Below are 26,397 nucleotides of genomic sequence, written 5' to 3' on the forward strand. Positions count from 1 at the left end.
AGTTTCTCTCATTTTTAATGGAAATATCTAGCTTGTGCCTGTTCTGCCATTGTACCCTTGGAAGCAGAATAACAGGAGCAGATAACTTGTATTCTAGATTTCACAGACGAAGAGGAATTTTTGGATTTTGGACTTGGTGTTAAGACTTTTGCTATGATCTGATGGGATGAATATGTTTTGCGTGTTGCAAGAATGTGATTTTTTGGAGGCCAAAGAGTGGAATGTCGTGGATTGAATTAAGTCTCCCCAAAAATGTTTGTATCAACTTGGTTAGGCCATGTGTGGTTGTCCTCCATTTTGTGATTGTAATTTTATGTTGAGAGGATTAGGGTGGGATTGTAACACCACCCTTACTCAGGTCTCCTACCTGATCTGAGGTAAAGGGAGTTTCCCTGGGGTGTGGCCTGCACCACCTTTTATCTCTCAAGAGATAAAAGGAAAGGAAAGCAAGCAGAGAGAGAGGGACTTCATACCACCAGGGAGGCAACACCAGGAGCAGAGCGCAACCTTTGGACATGGGGTCCCTGCACCTGAGAAGCTCCTCAGTCATGGGAAGATTGAGGACAAGTACCTTCCTCCAGAGCTGACACAGAGAGAAAGCCTTCCCCTGGAACTGACACCCAGAATTTGGGCTTCTAACCTACTAGACTGTGAGAAAATAAATTTCTCTTTGTTAAAGTTATCCAGTTGTGCTATTTCTGTTATGACAGCCTTAGATAACTGGACACAAGTTGACACGCAACTTTAACCATCACAGTCCATATTTTGTCAGCTTGGTACCTGTATACATCTCCTTAAACCATACACCATCTCTAAATGAGAACAATTACAAAGTCATACTTGCATCTAACATGATGTCTTAGTCATCTAGTGCTGCTATAACAGAAATACCACAAGTGGATGGCTTTAACAAAAAGAAATTTATTTCCTTGCAGTAAAGTAGGCTAAAAGTCCAAATTCAAGGTGTCAGCTCCAGGGAAAGGCTTTCTCTCTGTCAGCTCTGAAGGGAGGTCCTTGTCCTCAACTTTTCCATGGTTGAAGAGCTTCTCAGGCACAGGGACCCTGGGTCCAAAGGACACACTCTGCTTCTAGGGCTGTTTTCTTGGTTGTATGTGGTCCCCCACTCTCTGCTTGCTTCTCTCTCTTTTTATCTCTTGAGAGATAAAAGGAGGTTCAGGCCACACCCCAGGGACACTCCTTTTACCTTGAATCAGGGAGTTGACCTGAGTAAGGGTGGTGTTACAATCCCACCCTAATCCTCTTTAGCATAAAATTACAATCACAAAATGGAGGACAGCCACACAATACTGGGAATCATGGCCTAACCAAGCTGATACACACATTTTTAGGGGGACATAATTCAATCCATGACACATCATATAAATAACATGTGTACAACTGAAAACATACTAGTCTTGTCTACATTTTATATTTTATATGTGACAAAAACAAAAATATTTGAAGCACACATACAAAGAAGAAATACTCATAAAAATGATAGTCTTCATTTCTGCAACTGGTCATGTGGTCTTAACTGGTTTTTTAGAACTACCTTCTTCCACCACTCATTCTGTATTCTCTTTGCTCTCAGCAAGAACCTCAGCTGGTGGGGTGACCTAAACCTTCATTCCTGAAGGATTTGGGCCATTAACAGGCATGTAGGAATTGGGTTGCTGTAGTTTTCCACCGACTTTAATCACAGGATATGGTAGTACTAAGAGATGTCCTTGGGATTTTCTATATTCCAGACATACACTTCTTTATCCCCATTTTGTAATATCAATCCAATTTCCCCTTTGTAATCAAGATCAATTGCACCAGCCAGTGTGGTAACTCCCTTCTTTGCCTGTTGATCCAGAGATATGAGGAGCCCAAAGTGGCCAGGTGGCATTCTTAATTTCCAGTTCAATGGAATCAGTGTTGTGTCTCCAGGTGGGAACGTTACTCCATTCGGAACTAAGGCCTCTAGACCCACAGAGCATAGGGTTATGGGGACAGGAAGCAAAAATTTTTTGAGTGAGTCACTAGGGGTAATAGTGAGTGGTGCCACTCCCATTTCTACCCCTTGATTCCTGGACCCATGAATCCTGCCTAGGGGAGAAACAGCACCATATATTGGATGCTGGTTTAGTGCATATATAGCCTCCTGGAGAACATTTCCATAACTGTGCAAGGTATTGCCACCTAGCTGGAGCTGTAATTGTGTCTTTAGGAGGCCATTCCATCATTCTATCAGGCCAGTTGCTTTAGGATGATGGGGAACGTGGTAAGACCAGTGAACTCCATGATCACGGGCCCATTGCCGCACTTCATTTGCTGTGAAGTGAGTGCCTTGATGTGGAGTGATGCTGTGTGGGATACTATGATGGTGGATAAGACATTCTGTGAGTCCACGGATGGTAGCGTTGGCAGAAGCATTGTGTGCAAGGAAAGCAAATCTGTATCCAGATTAAATGTCTATTCCAGTAAGAACAAAATGCTGCCCTTTCCATGATAGAAGCCATCCAATTTAATCAACCTGCCACCAGATTGCTGGCTGATCACCTCAAGGAATGGTGCCATATGGAGGACTCAGTGTTGATGTCTGCTGTTGGCAGAATGGGCATTCAGCAGTGGCTGTAGCCAAGATGGACTTGGTGAGTGAAAGTCCATATTGCTGAGCCCACACATAACCTCCATCCCTGCCACCATGGCTACTTTGTTCATGAGCCCATTGGACAGTGATGGGAGTGGCTGGGGAAAGAAGGTGAGTGGTTTCTACAGATATACATCAGCCTATCCACTTGATTGTTAAAATGCTCCTCTGCTGAGGTCGCCCATTGGTGAACATTGACATGAGACAAATATCTTTACTTATTTGGCACATTCAGAGAGGTCTATCCACATATCTCTTCCCCATACCTCCTTGTCTCTAATTTTCCAATCATGTTCCTTCTAAGTTCCTGACCATCCAGCAAACCATTGGCCACAGCCCATGAATCAGTATAAAATTGCACATCTGGCCGTTTCTCCTTCCAAGCAAAGTGAACAACCAGGTGCACTGCTTGAAGTTCTGCCCATTGGGAGGATTTCCCTTCACCACTGTCCTTCTGGGAGGTCTCAGAGATGGGCTATAGTGCCGTGGCTGTCCACTTTCTAGTGGTGCCTGCCTATTGTGCAGAACCATGTGTAAACCAGGCATGAATTGTCTCTTCCTCAGTCAACTGATCATAAGGAACTCCCCATGAAGCCATAGTGCAGAATGGGAGATGGAAGGCACTGTGACAGGAGTGGAGACCATGGGCATTCGGGCTACTTCGTCACGCAACTTACTTCTACCTTCAGGTCCTGCGCAGGCCCGATCTCATATATACCACTCACATTTAATGAGGGAGTACTTTTGTGCATGCCTGACTTTATGGCTCAAGGGTCAGACAACACCCAGTTCATGATGGGCAGCTCAGGCTGCATGGTGACTTGGTGGCACATGGTTAAGTGTTCAGTCTCCACTAAGGCCCAGTAACAAGCCAAAAGCTGTTTCTCAAAAGGAGAGTAGTTATCTGCAGAGGATGGCAGGCCTTTGCTCCAAAATCCTAAGGGTTTTGCTGTGATTCACCAAGAGGGGCCTGCCAAAGACTCCAAACAGCATCTCTATCTGCCACTGACACTTCAAGCACCATTGGATCAGCCAGATCATATGGCCCAAGTGGCAGAGTGGCTTGCAAGGCAGCCTGAATCTGTAGTAGAGCCTTATATAGTTCTGGGCCCCACTCAAAACTAGCAGATTTTGATTAATAGATCACTTGACTAGTGATCTAATAGTCACTTGATTAATAGATCAGAGCATCACACCCAAACGAGGGAAATGTTGCCTCCAGAATCCAAAAAGGCCCACGAAGACTTGTGCCTCCTTTTTAGTTGTAGGAGGGGCCAGATGTAATAACTTATTCTTCACATTAGAAGGAATATCTTGAGATGCCTACACCACTGAGCCCCTAGAGATTTCACTGAGGTAGAAGGTTCCTGAATTTTTGTTGGGTTAGTTTTCCACCCTGTAGCACACAAATGTTTTGCCAATAAGTCCAAAGTCATTGACACTTTTTCCTTACTAGGTCCAATCAGCATAATGTCATCAATGTAATGGAGCAGTACGAAGTTTCTTTGAAGGGAAAGGTGCTCAAGTTCCCTGTGGACTAAATTATGACACAGGACTGGAGAAGTGATATAGGACAGTGAAGTTTCATGATCCCATTTCTTCCCAATCAATGCCCTTACTTTAGCTTCAGACACCATTTGAGGTTGGGAATTCAATTGGCATAATTCAGCTAGTCTTATATGATAAGACTCTGAGTTTGATTTTTGGCAATATCAGCTCTGTTACTATAAGAAATAAGGCTTTCTTTCAGGGCACAAGTGGCAAATTTAAGGTTGTTCATGCAGTGCTTGTGACTCTGAAGCCTTAAGCTCATCTCTTTCTTTCACCTTCTTGTCTAGCAAAAGTAGGACCCATCGACCAGTTTCCTTACACTTCTCATTCTGTCAAAATTTTAGAAAAGCATCAAACATGCTATTATGGATTGAATTGTACTCCCCAAAAGTGTATGTCAACTTCGGTAGGCCTTGAGTCCCAGCATTGTGTGGCTGTCCTCCATTTTGTGATCTGATGTAATTATCCCATGTGTTGTAAATCCTAACCTCTATGGTATTAATGGGAAACCCTGGTGGTGTAGTGGTTAAGAGCTTCAGCTGCTAACCAAAAGGTTGGTGATTTGAATCTACCAGGTGCTCCTTCGAAACTTTATGGGGAAGTTCTTCTCTGTCCTATAAGGTCGCTATGAGTCAGAATTGACTTGAAGGCAGTGGTGGTTATAATGTTAGTAAGTCAGGATTAGAGGCAGTTATGTTAATGAGGCAGGACACAATCTACAAGATTAGTTCATATCTTGAGTCAATCTTTTTTAAGATATAAAAAAGAGAAGCAAGCAGAGAGGTCCTTCTACCACTAAGAAAGAAGAGCCAGGAGTGGATCACATCCATTGGATGCAGGGTCCCTATGCTGAGAAGCTCCTAGATCCAGGGGAAGATTGATGACAAGGACCTTCCCCCAGAGCCAACAGAGACAGAAAGCCTTCCTCTGGATCTTGCATACTGAATTCAGACTTCGAGCCTTCTAGACTGTGAGAGAATAAATTTCTGTTTGTTAAAGCCATCCATTTGTGCTATTTCTGTTATAGTAGCACTAGATACCTAAGACACATTTGATCACCCAGAGCCTCAGTTCTCACTAATACTTGATCTATTGGTAATGGCATTTTGTGTGTTTTTATTGCCACCTCATACCATGGATTAACAGTGCCCTCTTTGCTACTGGAAGCAGAGTCAACAACATCTTTAAGACTAACCAGACTTGAGATCCAATTTAGAAAACTCATCCTTACAATTTCGTTTCTCTAGAACCACTCTCAGTATCAAATATCTTCGGCTGGCTTCTCTAGAGAAGCAAAACCAGTGAAGACTATATATAAACCAAAAAAGCCCAGTGCCATCAAGTTGATTCCGACTCATAGCGACACTATAGGACACAGTAGAACTGCCCCATAGAGTTTCCAAGGAGCACCTGGTGGATTCGAACTGCTGATGCTTTGGTTAGCAGCCATAGCACTTAACCATTATGCCACCAGGGTTTCCGGCTGTGTGTGTGTGTGTGTGTGTGTGTGTGTATATATATATATGTATTTATCTCAAGGAAATGGCTTATGAGGTTGTACAGACAGGCAAGTCCCAAGTTCATGGGTCAGGCATCTGGCTGGAGGCTTCTTCTGACTCACCTAGCTGCAGGGGCTGACGAACCCAAGATGGCAGGTCAGACGGCAGGCTGCTGGATTAAGTCCCAAGAACTGGAGGTCAAATGATGACAAGCTTGGATACAGGATCCAGGGTGAGCAAAAGCCAGTAAACTTTGCCGGAAGGTCCATACATATTGGATGCAGGTTGCATCCCTGAGGAAATTCTCCTTATAACTGATTGGCTGATCACATCAGATCACATCATGGAGGTGGTTACATTATATCACAAAATGGAGACTAACTACATCATTACATAACTTCCAAGCCCCTGAGAATCATGGGCCAGGCAAGTTGACACACAACTTTAACCATCACAGAACCTATTATTAAAAAAAAAATTAAAAGGATGTATTTATTGTGGACATTGCTCTATTATAATCATTCAGAGGTGCCCACCTGCAGATGTGGTATGGTGTAGCAGAAGAATCCTTGGACTTGGAGACAGAATATCTGGGTTATGGGTCCAAGCTATCATTAATGTCTCCTCTCTGGGCCTTGGTATCATCTTCTGTAGAACAAAAAGGCTTGGGGGTGATAGTTATTGTGGTGTTAGATTACATCAGTGTTTCCTGACCTATTTGAGTCACCTGGGAAACTTTCTCAAGGTCCCATGAGCTCGTTTAACAAGAATGGGGGGAAGTTTGGGAATACGTATTTTTACAGAGCCCCTACCCTAGGCAATTCTGATGTAAAACTAGTCTTAGAAACCCCTGGACCAGATGATCTTTTGGGGTTCTTCTTGGCTCTAAAATGCCATCCCCTGTGAAGAATGAGAGTTATATCAGATCCAAGCTGCCCTAGTCCCCCACCCTTTATCCCTACTTCTCAGCCCTTCTTAGAGGCTGCCTTACTTTCAGGCCCATCTAAAAAGGAAAGGGAAACTGAAGGAGATGAGCTATGTTCCCTGATTCAGATCCCCAGGCCTCTCTGGGTGCTGCATTCCAGAGGGCTGACCCTGTAGGCTCCAGGGCTGCCATTATCATTCCAAGAAAATGATAAGGTAACAAAGCCCAAGACAGGGACAGGAATTTGGAACCTTCTCAGAACTCACACATGGGCCTGAATCCTCTGTGGATTTTCTAAAGTCTCTTTCCAAAGCCTTTTTATTCCCTGGGATAGCACTCTGGGCATTTTTCACCCTAATTCCTCATTCTGTCAGATGGTCTGTAAAGGTTGGATCTCTTTAAACAAAGGTGCATATCATTGCCAATTTAATGCAGTGCTTTGGTTAGTCAATGATCTCCTTCATCCTCCCTCCCTCCCTCCCTCCCTCCCTCCCTCCCTCCCTCCCTCCCTCCATGCCTCCCTCCCTCCATGCCTCCCTCCCTCCATGCCTCCCTCTCTCTGCCTGTCTCTTCTCATTCTTTATTTCCTCCCTCTCCTACCAAGGAAAGTCTTGGGGCTCGGTATCGTAGGCTCTGACCACTGCTTCCAAGCCCATTTAGAGAAAAGTGTGAGTGCTCAGTTCACCATGCAGCCATGAGAACATGCCTCCCCGGCCTTCTGCAGTTTTATGACGAGTCTCTCCATTTTGCAGGGCAGTCATTACTCATAATTGATGCTCACCAACCAAGGCCAAACAAATGTGTGGCACACTCCACATACCACACATGGGTACAAATATTTGCCTTGCTCTTGTGGGCTGGGATGGAGATGCCATTTCCACCTGGAAGAAGGCCCACGACCAGAGCATGTCTAGCAGTCTCTGCCTGGAGCAGGAGGAACAGGGCATCCACCTTTAGCTGTTCTGGTTTTCCAGGACCGGTATCCATGACAAAAAGGGTCAGCTGCCAACCTGCTACCAGAGAAGATATGGGAGCAGAGCCCACCATTCCAGAGCCAGAGGTAGTTGGTGGCCGGCTTCCCCTTCCTCTATGCACCCTGGGCTAATGACGGCTAGAGATGTTGGACCATGATGACAGGTCTTTGGGAAGATGTTGTTTTTACCCTCTGGACAAATAGCAGTTGGGACGAGTGGGGCTTTTTTATGAGTTGAGGTACTCAGGCCTGGAAAATAAACAACCAGCTAATAAACTGGCATAAATAATAACAAAGAAAACATCCTGTCCTTTGTGCCAACACTCTCCAGTGAGGGGATATAAAAGCTGCTGGCCAGCTGGACACTGTCAGACGGGGGGAACTCTGGCCGCGTTACCGACCTGCGACCTGACCACTGGGGACCATGGGGTGCTGCCCAGGGGACTGCTTCACCTGCTGCCCTCAAGACCAAGACTGCTGTGAAGTGTGCTGCTGCCAGCCTGCCTGCTGCGGCTGCTGTGGCCCCTGCTGCAGCTCCTGCTGCGGCTGCTCCGGGTGTGGGGACTCTGGCTGTGGCGGAGGCTGCTGTGGCTCGGGCTGTGGGGGAGGCTGCGGAGGCTGTGGAGGGGGCTGCTGTGGGGGCTGCTGCGGCTCCAGCTGCTGTGGCTCCTCGGGGTGCTGTGGCCCTGTGTGCTGCCAGCCCACACCTGTATGCGACACGAAATGAAGTCCTTGGCCACTGCCACTGAGGCAGTCCCAGTGAAAGACTCCATCTGCTCCAGATGGAGACCCCCTTGTCTCCAGGACCTTCCACACCCCAAGCCAGTGCCTTGCCTCTGGGTTGTTTGTAGAGGAGGACTTGTTCTCTAACGCTGGCCCTGGTGTTTCAAGGCACTAAAAACAAGAGCCGTATTGGTGAGAGATTGAAAGTGAGTCCCACCCCAGGTGATCCCCCACAGCTTAAAGGGTAAACCCCTGCACCTTTCTGTCCTTGAAGTGAAAAGGCATCCTTTGACTCAAGGTGTCTTTGGGACTGACCCTCTCTCCCTAGCTTTCTGCTGCTTTTGAGACACAAAAATTCTCTTTTGTTAACCTCTGAATAAATTCCAACATGCTGGCATAACCTAAATAGTCCTCCTGCTTCTTCTTTCACCTCCTCCCTGGACTGCGTCAGGACAATTTGGCATCCAAATGAGGGTTTTTGAAATGTGGCTTGTGGATCACCTGCATCAGGATCACCTGAGGGCCACTTAAAACCAGAGATTTGGGGACCCTTTCTGAGACAGGCGGAATCAGAATCTACAGGGGTGTGACCTGGGAATCGTGTTTTAACAAGAACCCCCCATCCCACCCCAGGTAATCCTTATGCCCCGAAGTTTGAGAACCACGGGTGTAGACTAAAGCTCCTACATGCTGCATGGGATTCACATGGGGAGGTTTTCACAGATACAGACTCTCGGGCTTCACCACTGGAGGTTTCATTCATTAGCTCTAGGGTGTGGCCCTGGCACCTGCATTTTTAAAAGCTCCTGGGCCAAGGTCGATGCCAGCCATACTTAATATTGGTGGTGGGGTGGGGGGACATGGCTTCTTCCTTCTGCGTTATAGCCTCCTGGGGTGGTTCTGCAGGAGAGTTTCAGGCTTGGTCAGAACTCTCTGGTAAGCTCAGGGTAGGAGGCTTTGGTAAAACAAGCTTGGTTCTAACTGACTGGAAGGGATTCCTGGAGCAAAGCCTTGTGAAGCTACAGGTTTTGAAGATGTTTTGAGAGTCAAGTTCCTCTTCCAGCCACATGCTTTGGCCCAGTCTCATTTTCCATGTTTCGTTTTCTGAGGAAGGTTATTTTCGTCCTGGCACCAGCTGCATTCCTCTTGCCTGAGTTTGAGAGATGAGAGGGGCGAGTGTCCGTCTGTTAAGTGGGCTCTCTCCCAGGTGTCTGGGAGTCGAGCTGGAAGGTTAAAACTGAAGAGGGTGAGATGGTTCAACATCCTGCAAAACATAATCTAAAGCCACAGGTAGAATAAAACTAACTCTGCCCTTTTCCTGGGAGAACAATATTTTTATTCCTCCGGAGCAATGTTTTATTAAATAAGCAACTGAACAAAAACAGGTTTTTTCTGGTTATATGCATAGCAATGTTTTTTAAATTCGAAAAAATAATAATAAAAAAAGAAGTAATAACACCTGAGTTCTCACCACTCAGACTTTTTTGCTGATGTGTATCTTTCCAGATTTCCTCTGCAAGCATACTTACAAATAAAACTTGGCCATTGTTGTTAGGTGCTGTCAAGTCAGTTCCGATTCACAGCGGCCCTAGGTACAACAGAACGAAACACTGCCCGGCCCTGCGCCATCCTCACAGTCGTTGTTATGCTTGAGCCCATTGTTGCAGCCACTGTGTCAATCTGTCTTCTTGAGGGTCTTCTTCTTTTTCAATGACCCTCTACTTTACCAAGCACGATGTCCTTCTCCAGGGACTGATCCCTCGTGGTTTAGGATTATGCTGCTTTTATTTTTTGCCCTTTAAACTTTTTCTGTTTCATTTTTTATAAATCCACTGAATTGAGATAGAATTTATGTATAAGAAAATCCTCCCAATTTTAGTGTGCAGTTTGATAAGTTTTGATGATTTTATGTACTCATATAACCACCACGGCAATTAAGATATAGAACATTTCTATCATCTCAAATTCCCCAGTTCCCCTTGCAAACATACTCCCTACTCCTCGCTGCAGGCAACCATAAATCTGCTTTAATTCCCTATATATTTTGCCATTTCTAGAATTTCATATAAACAAAATCATACAGTGTGAAACTCTTTTTCACTTAGGATAATATTTTTTATATTCAGCCATGCTGTCGGTGGTATTAGTAGCTTGTCCCTTTTTATTGAATAGTATTCCATTGTATGGATAAACCACCTTTAAAAAACACTTTCACCTATGATGGGTATTTGGGTTGTTCTCAGCTTTGGGCTATTATGAATAAAGTTGCTATGAACATTCACGTACAAATCTTTGTGTGGACATATGGGTAAATGGCAAGGGAATGTTTAATTGCTTAAGTTTAACTTTATAAGAAACTTTCAGATTGTTTTTGCAAAGCACTTGTAGCATTTTGTATTTCCATCAGCAATATCTGAGAGTGCCAGTTGTTCCGTGTCCTTGCTAACACTTGATATTGTCAGTCTTTTTATTTTTAGCCATTCTAGCAACTGTGTAGTGAGTGGTAGCTGAACGTATTTTTCCGTTTTCTGTCTCACTTTTTAAAGTTCAGTGCAATTAGTAGTGTCTTGCTTTCTGAGAGAATCTGAGGTTTGACTCTGCCATGGTTCAGTGTCAGAGTCTACTTTGGAGGTGCCACCTCTGCCTTACCCTTATGCAGAGCTGTCCACAAATCCTCTTACCCCACCGCCTGCTCCATTGCCACATCTCAAAGGATGGCACTTCCTGTTCCTAATCTTCTACTTTTAACCAAGGAGTCCTGTAGATTCTGCCTCTTTAAGACCCCCTCACATCGCTCCAGCCCCAATGTACTGCCCAGTTGAAGTCACTGTGAAGCTTTTGGGTTATTGCCCTACACCCCTATGGTTCCTCCACCTGTGAACTTGTCCTCCCCCTCCAATCCCTTCTCTACAGGATAGCCAGAGAGAACTTACCAAAGTGCAAACCTGGTTAAGTTACTCCCTTGCTTAAAACACACAGCTTTCATTATAAAACCCAACTTCTTGTTATGGTTCGCAAGGCCTTTCATGATTGGGTGTCCAGTAACCTCTCTGGTCCCATCACTATCCCCTTGAACTTCATCCTGACTGTATTGAACCATTTGCTGCTCCCCCAGTGTGTCAGGCTCTCGTGTCTTTGGTTTCCACAGTTCTTCCTTTTCTTGCTCTTACCACGCTCTTTTATCCTTCTTCCTTGAGGATTCAACTTGGCCATTGTACACTCGACAAGTTTTCTCCAACTTTCAATGTCAGTGTTTCTCCTGGGTGTCCCCCTAGCACCCTGCATGTTCCTCTGTCATAGTACTTGTAACGCTCTACTGTGTTTGTTATGGATGCGTCTGTCTCTCTTCTATACCGTGGGCTCCTTGCGACAGGAACTGCAACTCATTCTTTTTGTCTCCCTTATACATAACTGTGTTGGGTGAATATAGCAGATGAGTAAAAGAGAAATTGACTGAGTGAATGGTTCCATAAATTAATGAAGGAGGGATGAATGGATCAATGGCACCACAGCTCGCTTTTCCAAGGGAGAGTCTGACTTTTGCACTGATGTTGAAAGCACATAGTGGAAGCGAGGTGGGCCCTTCATTGAGCAAGGATGGCTGGCCTTGGGGTTTAGAAAGCAAAGCCTAGACTTCATTTCTCACCTCACCTCTGCTTCAAGCAGCAGCAAAGATGAATCTTTTATTCACAAGGTCCTTAACAGGTAAACTTGGGAAGCTGCTCTGTAACCTCCTGTCTTTCCTCTTTACCCTTTGGGTCTTGGAGATATCTTTCCAAAGGCAAGAAAGCTCCTGGAAGTTTTCTGAATACTTGGGGTGGAGGTGGGAAGGGATGGAAGAAAGTAAGGAGGGGAAGCAGAGAGGCTGGGTCAAGTGTTTCCCAGACACAGATAGAGCCAACGCTCTAGGGCGGGGCTGCTCATGGAACAGAATGGAGGACAGCATGGTGGGCTTAATCTGTAACGTGTGGCTTTGACCAAGGCTCCTGAGAGGGGCCAGCCCAGACAGGTTGGTGAGGAGGAAGGAGAGCAGCCCTAGATCAGGGGGCAGGCTGTGTGTGACATTCAGCAAATGATTTGAGCACTCTGACCCACGCCGCACTCCCGACTCGTCTCTTCACCTATAGCGAAGGAAGAAGAATCTCTGCCTCCTGGATAGTTTTAAATAAAACCACTGCTGTAAAGCACAGTCATTCAAAATCCATGCCACCTCTCCTAACAGAGCTCCTCACCACATCCCTCAACCATCTCCTGAAGTCTACTGTTGAGCTTATCATTGTATTGCAACAAGTTTGCCTTCGTGTTTGCCTACTACACAATGAGATCCATGAGAATAGGTGAGTAGTTCTTTTTCACTCAGGCATCCCCCATGCCCAGCCCAGGGCCTGGTATAGAAGACCAGAGGATGGATAAATTATAAGTTCCTTTCCTCTTCCTCCATTCGTGATGCTCAGAAACACAGATCACCCAGCTTGGAGGCAACGATGCTTATTCCAAGACGACCTGTAGCTCCAGGATTCCAAATTTAGCAAGTCAATAAATAAACAGCTTGTCTATGGGTAGACAAACAACTTCCAGATCAACAAACCTTGGCATAATAAGATGTTCCTCTGCAAACTGGCCCAAACAGCAATGAGGAAAAGATGCCGATTCCAAAACAGCACACGCCAGTGAGGGAATATAAAGATGAGGACCTCAGAGAGCAGTCACAATGAGGCAGCTCCCTCTGAGCACTCACTAGGAAGCAGAGGCACCTCCACCATGACTGGCAGCTGCTGTTCCAGGAAATGCCCCTCCACACCAGCCATCTCTCTTTGCTCCAGGGAGGTGAGCTGCAGAGGACCCATCTGCTTGCCCAGTTCCTGCCGAAGCCAGACGTGGCAACTGGTGACTTGTCAAGATGGCTGTGGATCATCTAGCTGTGGCCCCCAATGCTGTCAGCCCTCCTGTCCCGTGAGTACCTGTGCCCAGCCTGTGTGCTGTGAAGCCACGATCTGTGAGCCCTCTTGCTCCGTGAGTACCTGTGCCCAACCTGCGTGCTGTGAGGCCACAATGTGTGAGCCTTCCTGCTCCGTGAGTACCTGTGCCCAGCCTGTGTGCTGTGAGGCCATGGTCTGTGAGCCTTACTGCTCCATGAATACCTGTGCCCAGCCTGTGTGCTGTGAAGCCACGCCTGGTGAACCTTCTTGCTCCATAAGCAGATGCTGCCAACCTGTGTGCTGTGAGGCCACCTCCTGCCAACCAGTCCTCTGTGTGCCCCCTTCCTGCCAGCCAGTTCTCTGTGAACCCACCTGCTGCCAGCCAGTCACCTGTGAGCCCAGCTGCTGCTCAGCTGTCTGCACCGTGCCCAGTTCCTGCCAACCAGTGGTCTGTGAGCCTGCTTGCTGTCAGCCGGTGTGCCCATCTCCCAGCTGCTGTCTATCTGTCTGCTCGGTGACCAGTAGCTGCCAGCCTATCTGCTGTGACCCCAGTCCTTGTGAGCCATCTTGCTCAGAGGCCAGTATCTGCCAGCCAGCTACCTGTGTGGCTCTGGTCTGTGAGCCCGTTTGCCTCCGCCCCGTCTGTTGTCTTTCAAGCCCTTGTGAGCCATCTTCTGTCTCTAGCACCTGCCAAGAGCCCTCTTGTTGTGTCTCCAGTATCTGCCAACCCATCTGCTCAGAGTCCAGCCCCTGCTCACAAAGTGTCTGTGTGCCCAGCCCTTGCTCACAAAGTGCCTGTGTGTCCAGCCCCTGCTCACAAAGTGTCTGTGCGCCCAAGCCCTGCTCACAAAGTGTCTGTGTGCCCAGCCCATGCCAATCTACTAGCTACATAGTCAAGCGCTGCCGGTCCATCAGCTGTGAGCCCGTTTCCTGCACTTCCACCCCCTGTCAACCTCTTTGCTGCCGCCCAGGGTCTTCTGCATCTGCCATCTACCAGCCAGCTTGCTCTCGGCCCACTTTCTACATACCCAGTTCGTGCAAACAGCCTTGCAGTACTTCAATTTCCTACCGTCCGATTTACCACTCAACCTGCTCTGGCCCCATCACCTACCGGCAGCCGTATGTGACGTCCATCTCCTACCGCCCAGCCTGCTACCGCCCTTGTTACTCCATCCTGCGCCGCCCAGCCTACCTTACTTCCTTCTCCTACCGTCCAGTCTGCTCCCGTGTGCCTTGTGCTGAGTCTGATTCCTGCAAACGCGATTGCAAGAAGTCCACTTCCAGTCAACCAGATTGTGCTGACTCATCCCCCTGCAAGGATGATGTCTCAGAGACAAGTCCCTTCTTGCCCACTGCTGCCAAATCCATGAGCTCGACCACCTGTGAGGTCGCAGCCGGCCAGCCTGCTGCCAGCAAACCTGCTGACTCCTGAACTGGCCTCAGCCGGCTCATTCCTGCAAAGCAAGTCACCAGCTAAAAAGTAAACTTGAACGCCCTCCCACAGGCTCAGTATGACTTAGCTAGAATATTTTTCTTTCTGCACCATCACTTGCCATATACTTATATTTCAAGGAACTCATCAGAAATATCAGTATACTAGTGGTCCAGATGAAGGCCCCTGGGCACTGAGAAGGGGACGTTCTTGGTTCCTGTCTGCTGTGGCCATCAAGCTGAGAAGAGCTGCTTCACCACATCTCAAATCTCTTCTCTAAAACCTTTTCTGTCCATATGCTTGTCCTCCCTTGCGTTGTGCACTCATGTTCTTTGGTGACTTCTTAAATGAGACAAAGATATTCAGCTGTCCAATAAACATGGTTAAGCTGAGGTGACATGCTGTTCTCATTGCCCTCCTGTTTTGCCATAGTCTTATCAGCTGGCTTGCTTCATCTTTGAGGGCAGCTTCATCCATCCATCTATTCATCCATCCATCCATCCACACATCCACCCACCCACCCATCCACCCATCCACCCATCGGTCCATCCATCCATCCATCCGTCCATCTGTCCATCCATCCAACAAGCCTTTTGAGATAGTTACTAGGTGCCAAGGATTGTGATAGGCTCTAGGAACACAAAGACAAGTCTCAGTCCCTGCTCTTAAGGCGCTCACTGTCTTGTGGGGAGACTGATAGGCAAACAGACGATGATGACATTCCACTGCGATAAGTACTGGGGCAGAGGTAAGCATAGGGAGCTGTGAATTCAGCAGGGAAGGTGGGGAAGGGGGAACCAGAGAAGACTTCTCACGGAATATGATGCTTGAGCTGAGTCTTTCAGGACAAGTAGGAATTAACTAGTTAAAAAAGGGAAAGAGGAGCTTTCCAGGTAGAGGAAACATGTATAAACGAAAAGAGGCTTGTGAATATAAGGAGCCCTGGTAGCACAGTGGTTAAAGTGCTCAGCTACTAACCAAAAGGTCAGCAGTTTGAACCCACCAGCTGCTCTGTGGGAGAAAGATGTGGAACTCTGCTTCTGTAAAGTTTTACAGCCTTGGAAACTCTATGGGGCAGTTTTACTCTTATAGGGTCACTATAAGTCAGAATCAACTTGACGGCAGTGGGTTTTTTTTTTTTTTTGTGAGCACACTGTTCATTAGTGAGGCTTGGGCAGGTAGATAAGTAGACAGTGACCTGCTCATGATGGGACTACGTAGTAAACAGAGATGTCTGGGTTTGGTGTTGGGCTGACATGAAGGCATTAAGGAGTCGTATGCAAGGCAGTGACATGAATAGCACTGAGTTTTGGAAACTTCCTTTGGTGTAGATGACTGAAGGGATATAGAGACCAGAGATGGGTGACTGGTTAGGAAGCCAATGGCTTTGGAGTCCACAGGAAGGCCTGGGTAACCTGGGTTTCTTGTGGGAAAGCTTTTCTCATGGTATCCTACTCCCTATGAGGAGTCCCCGGGTAGCACAAATGGTTAAGTGCTCAATTACTAGCCAAAAGTTTGGTGGTTTGAACCCATCCAGAGGTGCCTTGGAAGACAGGCCTGGAAATCTGCTTCTAAAAGGGTGCAGTTCTACTCTGTACGTATGGGGTGGCCCTGAGTCAGAATCAACTCAATGGCAACTAACAACAACAGTCCCTAAAAGACATGCTCTTTGTATAAATTCTGTATGTATCTTCTTACAATTTCCAAGGATAGGGCATCTTCAAAGAAGACACCTTTTACACAGAATGGAGGGCTATTCATTGTCCTCAAGGGGCAGCTTGGGCTATCATAAGAATAGGCATGGGTAGATCAGGGCTTCTCAACCTCAGTGCCATCAACACTTTGGGCTGAATAATTTTTTCTTGTAGGGGGCTGTCCTGTGCATTTTAGGATGTTAAGCAGCATCCCTAACCTCCACCAACTGGATGCCAGTAGCATCCCCTGAGTTGTAACAACCAAAAATGTCTCCAGATATTGCCAAACATCCCCTGCAGAGCAAAACTCACTCCCTTTTGAGACTTACTGGGTTAGACAATGATAGAGAGAAAGTCAAAAGTAAAAAACTATCCTGAACATTGGTGTTGGAGTAATTGTCTCCTTGGGCCACTAGGATTTTTCTCTGTCTCCTTCCAGAATTAAGAGAGGAGTTGGCCAGGATTTGAAATCTCTGTGCCAATCACTGGGCTCAGTGTTTCATATAAATTACAGCAATCCTGTGAGGTGAGATTTCTTTTCTCCTATTTTACAGATGAAGAATCTGAGGAACAAACACTCTAAATGCCCATAAGCAAAGATAAAGGGATGTGGTATATTCATACAATGGATATTATAGCAAAGAAAACAAATGAGCGATAGCTACATGGAACAACAGCAATGAATCTTAAGTAACGGAACTTTGATATTGATATAAATTAGCCCCATACGACCACATATATATCTAAAGTTCAAAAATCACACACACACAAATATATGTGTGTACATACATATGTATGAGTACATACATACATGTATGTATCTATTATATATATATATATAATAAGGGAATAATAAACAGAAATTCAGGATAGTCACTGCTAGTAGGTGACGTATAAACAACTAAGACCCATTCTGTCCAAAGTTTTTGGTTTTTATATATTACCGTATTTCTTGATATGGTCACAACAGCACTCAGTAATGCACTAGATGTCGTTAGTGCTTTGAACCACAGGAAGATGGACATTCTGTCTGTTGAGAATTTCCTTTAAGAAAGGAAACACAGTATCACCCATGAATAATGCACTCCCTTAAACAATCAACTATGTGAGACCAAATGGTCAACATTTACCCAAGAGCAAATATGGGAAGTCAAGGAGGGGAAGGGAAGCTAGATCAGTGAAAACAGAAAAAACAGAATGGAAATAATGAGAATGCTGACAGTTTGTGAAACAATTTGTATAAAAATTGTTAAATGGGAATTCAATTTGCTGTGTACACTTTCATTTAAAACACAATAAAATATTTTAAAAAAAAGAAAGAAGAAAGGAATCAAAAGTGGGTTCACTTAGAGAAAAAGGGATTGTTTAGAAACAGTAAAAGCGGTAGATATGCGTATGGGATATTGGAACATTTCTAGATTGAAGATGACATGGTTTCTCAAGTATATTCATGTCCCCGTATTGATTGACCTATTTGGTAAGGCTGTAAGTATTTCCCCTTGAGAGATGGAGAGTTTTGGATATGCATATTCAGAATAACACACAGAGCAGGGTCTGTGTAGATGCCAAAATGAACAGAGACAAGATGGAGGGCAAAAGAACTGATCGATACTGTGACATAAAAAATAATCACACCTGAAAAACATTTTAAAGACATGGGGGAGAGTTTTCTAGGCGTTGTTCCAATCAGAAAAGTTTATCTCTTCCTTTTAAAATTAAGGTGAGGAAGATGTCAAGAAGAAAACATTTTGTAGTTGGTATTTTGCAAAGACCTTTCAGAATTTTTAGCATTTTCAGTAATTTGTGAGACACCAATAAGAACAAAAATAACCTGAGGAATGGCGATGCAGTTGATGAAATCTCCATACTTTGAAGACTTATATAATTTTACCTAACACGTCCAAGAAAGTGAGTTAGTAGCTGTTATGGATTTAAATGTGTCCCCCCAAAATACCTGTCAACTTGGCTAGGTTATGATTCCCAGTATTGTGTAACTGTCCACCATTTTGTTATCTGATGTGATTTTCCTATGTGTTGTAAATCCTATCTCTATGATGTTACTGAGGTAGGATTAATGGCAGTTACGTTAATGAGGCTGGAATCAATCTACAAGATTAAGTTGTGTCTTAAGTAAATCTTTGTTTGAGATATAAAAGACAGAAGCAAGTAGAGAGATTTGGGGACCTCATACCACCAAGAAAGTAGCACTGGGAGCATAGAACGTCCTTTGGACCAGGAGTCCCTGTGCTGAGAAGCTCCTTGACCATGGGGAGATTGATGACAAAGACCTTCTTCCAGAGCTGACAGAGAGAGAAAGGCTTCCTCTGGAGCTGATGCCCTGAATTCAGACTCTTAGCCTCCTAGACTGTGAGACAATAAATCTCTGTTTGTTAAAGCCATCCGCTTGTGATATTTCTGTTATAGCAGCACTAGATAACTAGTACAGTAGCAGAACCAGAAATCAAGACCAGTCTTGTGTGGATCCTGAAGCCATGATCTTTTCACACCATCAGGGACCTCCAGCATGATCCAGGCCAGCATGTGAACTGATTAGGAAGTTGACTGGTGATGCAGAGCCAGGACAAGCCCAAAGCAAGTGGAGCAGCATCAGAAAGCCCCTCATGAATCTCTCCAAGAAGGTGTTGACTTGATACTAAAACCACTTCGCACGGATGTCCTTCTATCACTTTTCGTTTTTGTGTTTTTATATCTATAGAATTCACAGGCTATGTATTCCGTAGTATGAATTTAATCCTTCTTGATGAAATAGCCTGCAGTTTTTCACGTTCTCAAATTAAAAGCTTATCTTTGGATATATTGATAAGCAGAGCTAAGTATTTATACCAGCTTGATCCAACTGATGATTACAGCCACTGGAGTGGCAAATGATCCCCGGTGTGGAGGCTGGGCAGCCTGCCTATGAACCGGTGTGCTGTGGTACAAATACCGGACTTCAATCACTATATTAGACACCCCCCAACCTCCATCCAAAATCAGGAGGTCTAGTAAATGGTTAAAATCAGAGGTTTGGGGGTCAGACCAACCTAGGTTTCAACCTCGTTCACACCTCATAACTTGCATAATTTTGGGAACATGATTTAAAGTCTCTGAGTTAGTTTTACGCTTGAACATAGTGATAACAACTATACTTACTACTGAAGGTCATTGGGAGGAGTCAATGAAAAATGTAGTCAAGGGCTTGGTAAATGTATGGAAGCCATTATTACTGTTATTTTTAGTAGTAAAATTCCAGGACAGCCAAACAGGAAGGTTCTAGAAAGAGGTGGAGATATCTAAGTGGCCTTAGGATCCACTGCCTAATTGTCCATTCCCCATCCCTCCTACCTCTCTTCCCCAATTGGGTCAGAGGTTCATTTCCTGATTGTCTGAATGGTGCAGAACTGCATTCCTGGAGGAAGAGCGGGGCAGCTTTGGCTTGGCTGAGGCCTCCTGATGAGAGGTTACTGTGGGAAAGGCCTGCTTCAGTCAGGCTGGGGAGCAGCCTGTAAAAGAGATAGCTCATTCCAGAGCAGGAGCAGTATCAAGGGATCCAAATTCAGTGAAGGATACTCCCAACTTAACAGACAAGTTTTTTTAAGTGGGGACAACATCTCCCAGGCTCCTGAAGCCTGCTAATCAGATGTTTGTATATAAATGAGTATAAACAATGACAAGGAAAGATGCTATATGTTGTACCAACACGCATGGCGAAGGACTATAAAAGCCCCTGTGTATTAGATGTCTTTCAAACCCAGGTATACTGAGTTTGCAATTCTCCAGCAAGGTAAGCACCAGCACCATGGCGGGCAATTGTTGTCCTGGAAATCCCACCACCATTCCAGCTGTGCCCGCCATCTCCATATGCCCAAATGGTGGCAGCTTCTGGAATACTATCTCTTTGCCCAGTTCCTGCCGGAGCAGAACATGGCAACTGGTCACCTGCCAAGAAAACTGTCAGCCAGTCAGCAATGCCCCAAGTGGCTGTGCACCTGCTTCTTGCCAACCTACCTGCCTTCCATCAACTTCTCGTGTGGATTTTGTCTGCAGACCCATTTGCTCTCGCACAGCCTGCTATGAATCCAGTGCTGGTCAGTCTACTTGTCTGGTTAGCTCATGCCAGCCTGCCTGCTCGGAATCCACTGGTTGTCAGGCAAAGTGCTGTGATGCCAGCCCCTACCAGCAAGGATCCTGCCAGGAATCTCTCTGTGAGTCTGGATCATGCCAGGAAGCTTGCAGCCAATCAGCCTGCTGTGACACCACATCCTGCCAGCCACCCTGCTCTGAGGTAACTTCCTGTCCTGAAACATCATGCCCGCCAATCACGTGTGTGTCCAGTCCATGCCAACCATCTTGCTGTCCAGTAGGTTCACGTCAACCCACTAGTTGTGAAAGCCAGCCCTGCAAATCAACTTATTACCAACCTATCTGCTACATTTTTAAGCCTTGCCAATCAGTTCCCTGCATGCCTGTGCCCTGCCGGCCATCGACATATGCGTTCAGTTCTTGTAATCCTACTTGCTGTGTGCCCATCTCCTGTCAGCCACTTCACTGCCAACCAGCTTCTTCCATATCCTTTATCTGTCAGCCAGTGGCTAACTGTCAGCCCTCTTGTTCTGTAAACCCTTGTAAATCAGTTTCCTGTGGCACCATGCTTTCTGGCCAAGCAATTTGTGGAGGGCCCACTTCGTGCAACCAAAGTGGCTGCAAATCCCCTTCTTGCCGACCAGCTTGCTGTGTGACAGGGTTAGGCAAGTCATCCAGCGGTGGCTCCAGTTGCTTCTGACCAACTTCCCCAAGTTTCTGCAAAGCAAACAACTGCTTGTCGACTTCCTGCCAAACTCAGCCATGAATCCAGCTTCCAGAAGGAAACCCTTCTTTGATGGGACACAATTCATACCTCCTTTGAGCATCTGCTGCTGTCTACAAACGCATAGCACCCTGTGGGTATCTGTATCCTGCCAAGCACAAATCCTGCCTGTTTGCTGACTTTACTCTGAGTCCAACCCCACATTCTATCCAGGTGCTGATGAGGGAACTTGTCCAGCTACTAGGAGATATCTTCTTAACCAAGATGGTCTTTCAGCAATAACGGTCCACACTATAGCTTGCATTTCTGTTGTCAATTCATTTCACTTCAGCAAAGCCTTCTTTCATTTTTCTTTATTTTGATGCTGCCCAGTCTTTCAGAGACTCCTTTGCTGCCATCTGCTAATAAAAATGTGACTGGTTAAGCATAATATGACTCTTCATTCATGAGTTCTTCATTCCTTTCAATATGCCCCTACGTGGATTTCCTTCAAGTCACATTTGAACATGATGATCCTGGACCCTCTAAGTCGACAACCCCCCACCCCATCCCCAATGCTGCCTTGGGAGATAACATTCAGTTCTCTTTGGTACCCATTGGTGTCCACAAGAGGTCATCAGAAAGTGCATCCATTGGTCTGCAAGGGCTTCTGATGTCTAGAATATTAGATGGTCAAGTTGGAAGGGTCTGAAAGCCAACAGTTCGGTAGCTTCTAACCTTTTTACCACCAAGAGCTCTTTTGAGGAGAGTGGCCTCAGTTTCCCCACAGTGAAAAGACTTAGGGAAGCCAAAGACAGAAATGATTCAGGGAAGCCATAGATTGAAATAAACAAGAGGCATTGGTCCTGGAAGGAGCCCTGGTGTCACAGCGGTTAAGTGCTCAGCTGCTAACCAAAAGGTCAGCAGTTTAGACCCACCAGCCACTCCTCTGGAGAAAGATGTGGCAGTCTGCTTCTGTAAAGATTTACAGCCTTGGAAATCCTATGCGGCAGTTCTACTCTGCCTATAGGGTCGCTATGAGTCAGAATCGACTCCATGGCAATTTTTTTTTTTTGGTTTATTGGTCATGGAGAATAGCTCAGAGTTAATTTACTTAACGCTGGTTCTAACAATCAATTCACCAATGTCCAATTCAAATAAAATTTCAAAAGCTTTAGTTTTTGGGGAATTGTTTTTTTTGTTTGCTACGTTTTTCACCTTTTAAGAAACCATTTTTAAAAAGTCTAAGGGAACTTCTGACTGAATTTTATATTTCTAGTGTGCTGTTATTGAATATAAACATTTTTTTGTTGGTGTGATTGATTTCTATTTGGGAAAAGATCAGAGGAAAATTTATAGTGTGTACTTGTTGCAAATAAGATTCTTGGGTGACACGGTTTGCACTGGACTACTAACCTGAAGATTGGCAGTTCGAACCCACCCAGTGGCACTGTGAAAGAAAGGCCTGGTGTTCTACTTCTGTAAAGATTACAGCCAAGAAAACCCCATGGAGCAGTTCTACTATGTAACACATGGGGTTTGGGTTGGTTTGGCAAGGGCGTCCCTGGGAGGCAGAAATGGTTAAGTGTTTGGCTGGTGACTGAAAGGTTGGCAGCCATAGCAACTTAGTGACATTTATTGTGTTTCTACCATATGAATGAAGTTCCTGGATGGTACCAGTGGTTAACACACTTGGCTGATAACCAAAAGTTTGGAGGAATGAGTCCACCCAGAGGCAACTCGGAAGAAAAGCTTGGTGATCTACTTTCAAAAAATCAGCCATTGAAAACCCTATGGAGCACAATTCTGCTTTGACACACACGGAATTGACTTGACAGGAATAGATGGTGCTTGTAGCAATGGTACAAGGTCCTTCCTCAAGCGGCTTTGGCCTCCTTTTCAATCAAGGGGCTCTGGGTCTGATTAGGTTTAAAGCCGAGTGAGTGGCCACGGTCTGCACCGTGACAACTCAAGTCGGGCTTCTGGCTACCAGACCTAGAGTTTTCTTTAAAAGGACTATGCTCAGAGCCTAACTCAAGACCTGTTTTCTAACCAGTCCAGGATGTAGCCACCCTCCTCTTTTGAAAATAGCCCATATTTCTCCTAGGGATTGTCTGTCTGATGGTATAATTAAGTGCTATTCTTTAAATTAGAAATCCCGGCTCCCACCAGGAAAATTGCTGGACTTTGAATGACTAAGTGCCTAAGATTTTTATTTAGTGAGAGGGCACCTCTCCTCCTGTAGGGGCCACTCTGTCACTCCTCAAATGGCTTCCTGGCCCCTCTGTTGACATCTCCTGCTCCTGTCTTTGCATACCTGTTGCTAAGTTCACATTCCTGCTCCTGCCATACTGATGGCCTGGTTGACCCTGCATGGAAGAGGGAGTGGGGTGGGATGAGTTGATGGGAGGTAGAAAAATTTTTCCTCTATCTATGTTCTACTCTCAAAACAGGCCATAAAGAAAGCTGGCCAACACCCTGAGGTTCTTATATCAACTTCAGGTATATGGCTCTTTAATCTGAGTCTAAGTTACCTGCAGTTCCTTCTCCCTAGGAAACTTTGGATGCTTTTCTGCATAAAAAACCATCCAGATGTCTGTCTAACTGTCCCTCTAGTACATCTCTTATCCAGGGTCCCAGCCTGAATTTGGGAGGCAAGTGCTAATTTTTACTGGATGATATGAGTTACTGATCTTGGGAATTAGATGTGCCTTGGCAGTTGTCACTGAATTCAGCCACATTTCTGTACTCTTCCCATAAAATTATGAGAGTCCTTTTCAATTGCCCTGCTGAAATCTAGATGTATTTTCTACTGATTTTCTTTAATTTTCCTTAAATCTAGCAACGATAAAATGTTAAATTAGTCTGATGTTTTAAGGACAAATACTAACTGAAAACCACCCATTGCCATAGAATTGATTCCGACTCATAGCGACCCTACAGGATAGAGCAGAACCGCCCCACAGGGTTTCCAAGGAGTGCCTGGTGGATTCCAACTGCCGACTTTTGGTTAGCAGCGGTAGCTCTTAACCATTACGCCACCAGGTTTTCCCAATTCAAAACAAAGTGTTTTTAATTCTCCCCTTTGAAAGTGAGGGAAGAGGCTCCCCTTCTCTTGTTCTTTCAGAATTCACTTTAGGTAAGTTGTAGTTGTAAAATCTTTGTCTTTTTGAAAAGTATGTAAATCTAAAGTGTTAAGTCCGGGGCCTGGCAGTCACTTCTTTAAAAGGCAACTTCCCGTAATTGTCTCCTACCTCCCAGTTCCCTGGGAGGAGATCAGTGTAACCTCAGGTATCCTGCTATAAGCGAAACCAAGACCAATGCCGTCGGGTGGATTCCGACTCATAGCGACCCTATAGGACAGAGAAGAACTGCCCTATAGAGTTTCCAAGGAGCGCCTGGCAGATTCGAACTGCCGACCCTTTGGTTAGTAGCTGCAGTGCTTAGCCACTATGCCACCAGGGTTTCCATCCTGCTATAAAGATACTAGAAAACTGGCATTGTAATCTGGAAAACATGGATGCAGTGGGCTGTACTCAGCTATATAAAGGGTAAGAAGTCCTGGCCGTGCAATGGTTAGGCACTCGTCTACTGACTGAAAGGTCAGTGGTTTGAACCCTCCAGCTCGGTGGGAGAAAGAAATCTTACCCTTTACATGTTATTGTTGTTCTTGTTCGCTGTTGAGTCAATTTTGACTCATACCGACCTTATACCACAGAATAGAATCACCCACAGAGTAGAACTGCCCCATAGGGTTTCCAAGAAGTGGCTGGTGAATTCCAACTGCCAAACTCCTGGTTAGCAGCGGTAGCTCTTCACCACTGTGCCAGCCTAGAAAACCCTACGGGGAAGTTCTACTCTGTGGGCGGTTCTACTCTCTCATATAAGGTCACTATGAGTCAGAATCCACTCAACAGCACACAACAACTTATAAAGGATAAGATTTCTTTTTGACTTAGCAACCTCTTTAGCAAATTGCCTGTGATGCATCACATTCTGGTTTAATGCTTATTCAATAATAAAATTTTTCTTTCTCTTCTATGGTCGTGGAGAGGTTTTCGGATTGGGAATAGATTTTGTTTTAAATTGTATTTCCGCAACACATGACTTGGTCTAAGTGGTCCCAGGTTCTATCTTTTCTAGGGATTTGCAAAGGATCCCTTAAGTAATGTATCCTAGAATCTTATCCTGAGTCACGGTCAAGCTTATATGTGTATGGTTTGCAGAATAGTGGAAGTTGGGATGATATTTGCCTATCTTAGACACCTTTGTTCCCTAAGATTCCTCAAAATTCACTTTGTGTTTTTCTTCCAGTTTCTAAGTGCCCTGGGGCGTAATGTGATAGCTCTCAGTGACATAAATCACTCAGAGTATCTAGGTGTTTGTAAAATCTGTTCATTTTGGGCTTCTTTCTGTCTTTATAGATGTTTGGTCACCTTTCCAATTCTATTGTTATTCCTCATTGTCTAATAAGACAGACACCAAATGAGAATATTTCTAGCATAACCTTTGCATTCTTTGTGCTACTTTCCAGAAGGAGGGCTCAGGTCTTATCTCATTCCCGCGTCTCAGCATGAACTAAGCCTGGATTTTCCTTGCTAGATACAGATGTGTTGACAGATCATGAATTAGGAGTTGGGTGAGGGGTGGATGTAAGCACATCATGTAAAAAAAAAAAATTAGCGTCATATTGAAGAACTTTCTTCATGTAAAACTTCTTTTGGTAGTTATATCACTGCTCATCTTTCTCTCCTCTTGCAATTTTCCCTTTTTGGTTCAGAATGAGAAATGACTCTTCTCCTTTTATTATAAAATTAAGTCATGCTTGAGGAGGAAAACAATGTATGAACAAAAACTGTAAAGCCCTGTAAAGCTCCCCCACATACACACACCCTGCCCACTCCAGCCGCATTCCCCTGCTGCAAATTACTGGAGTACTGTTCATTATACCTTAATCGTAGATTGTTCTTTCCCTTTACAGATGCTGGATTATTTTCTATTTAAACCACGGAAGGAAAATAAAAGGAGCGTTGATTTCTTTATCTCAAGCACTAGCCTAAGATTATCAATACAAAGTAATAGACTTTTGTTTGATGGCATCCTTACTCTGATTAAATTAACTTTATTAAAAAACACACTTTCCCATCAGCTGAGGTGTGGAATGGGGATGAAAATCTTATGTATATCTTCATTTCTAATGGCACACATTAGCTAAATCCAGACTATCAGTAGCAATCATAAAGTCTAACTTTTAAACGAA

The 26,397-nt window shown here is 45.1% G+C and overlaps 3 protein-coding genes across 3 annotated transcripts; all 3 read left to right on the forward strand.

Moving 5' to 3' along the window:
* The first annotated feature begins 8,007 nt into the window (after nucleotides 1-8,007).
* LOC100672251 (keratin-associated protein 17-1) lies at nucleotides 8,008-8,310 on the forward strand. Its single transcript, XM_003414729.1, has one exon. The coding sequence runs from the start codon at nucleotides 8,008-8,010 to the stop codon at nucleotides 8,308-8,310; it is 303 nt and encodes a 100-aa protein (XP_003414777.1).
* Nucleotides 8,311-13,067: 4,757 nt separating this feature from the next.
* On the forward strand, nucleotides 13,068-14,657 carry LOC100665902 (keratin-associated protein 16-1). The gene is made up of 2 exons (XM_003414459.3): nucleotides 13,068-13,966; nucleotides 14,048-14,657. Exons 1-2 carry the CDS (start codon nucleotides 13,068-13,070, stop codon nucleotides 14,655-14,657), a joined length of 1,509 nt encoding a protein of 502 aa, XP_003414507.1.
* Nucleotides 14,658-19,798: 5,141 nt separating this feature from the next.
* KRTAP29-1 (keratin associated like protein 29-1) lies at nucleotides 19,799-21,320 on the forward strand. Its single transcript, XM_010594443.3, has one exon. It carries the CDS (start codon nucleotides 20,151-20,153, stop codon nucleotides 21,132-21,134), a length of 984 nt encoding a protein of 327 aa, XP_010592745.1. The 5' UTR covers nucleotides 19,799-20,150; the 3' UTR covers nucleotides 21,135-21,320.
* The last annotated feature ends 5,077 nt before the right edge of the window (nucleotides 21,321-26,397 follow it).

This window comes from Loxodonta africana, chromosome 18, assembly GCF_030014295.1.
Source record: "Loxodonta africana isolate mLoxAfr1 chromosome 18, mLoxAfr1.hap2, whole genome shotgun sequence".
Taxonomy (NCBI): Eukaryota; Metazoa; Chordata; class Mammalia; order Proboscidea; family Elephantidae; genus Loxodonta; species Loxodonta africana.

Coding starts and splice junctions, on each gene's coding strand:
- LOC100672251 (XM_003414729.1), top strand. CDS start 8,008: ATGGGGTGCTGCCCAGGGGACTGCTTCACCTGCTGCCCTCAAGACCAA.
- LOC100665902 (XM_003414459.3), top strand. CDS start 13,068: ATGACTGGCAGCTGCTGTTCCAGGAAATGCCCCTCCACACCAGCCATC. Junction 13,967..14,047: donor TGCCAACCCATCTGCTCAGA/GTCCAGCCCCTG, acceptor CTGCTCACAAAG/TGTCTGTGCGCCCAAGCCCT.
- KRTAP29-1 (XM_010594443.3), top strand. CDS start 20,151: ATGGCGGGCAATTGTTGTCCTGGAAATCCCACCACCATTCCAGCTGTG.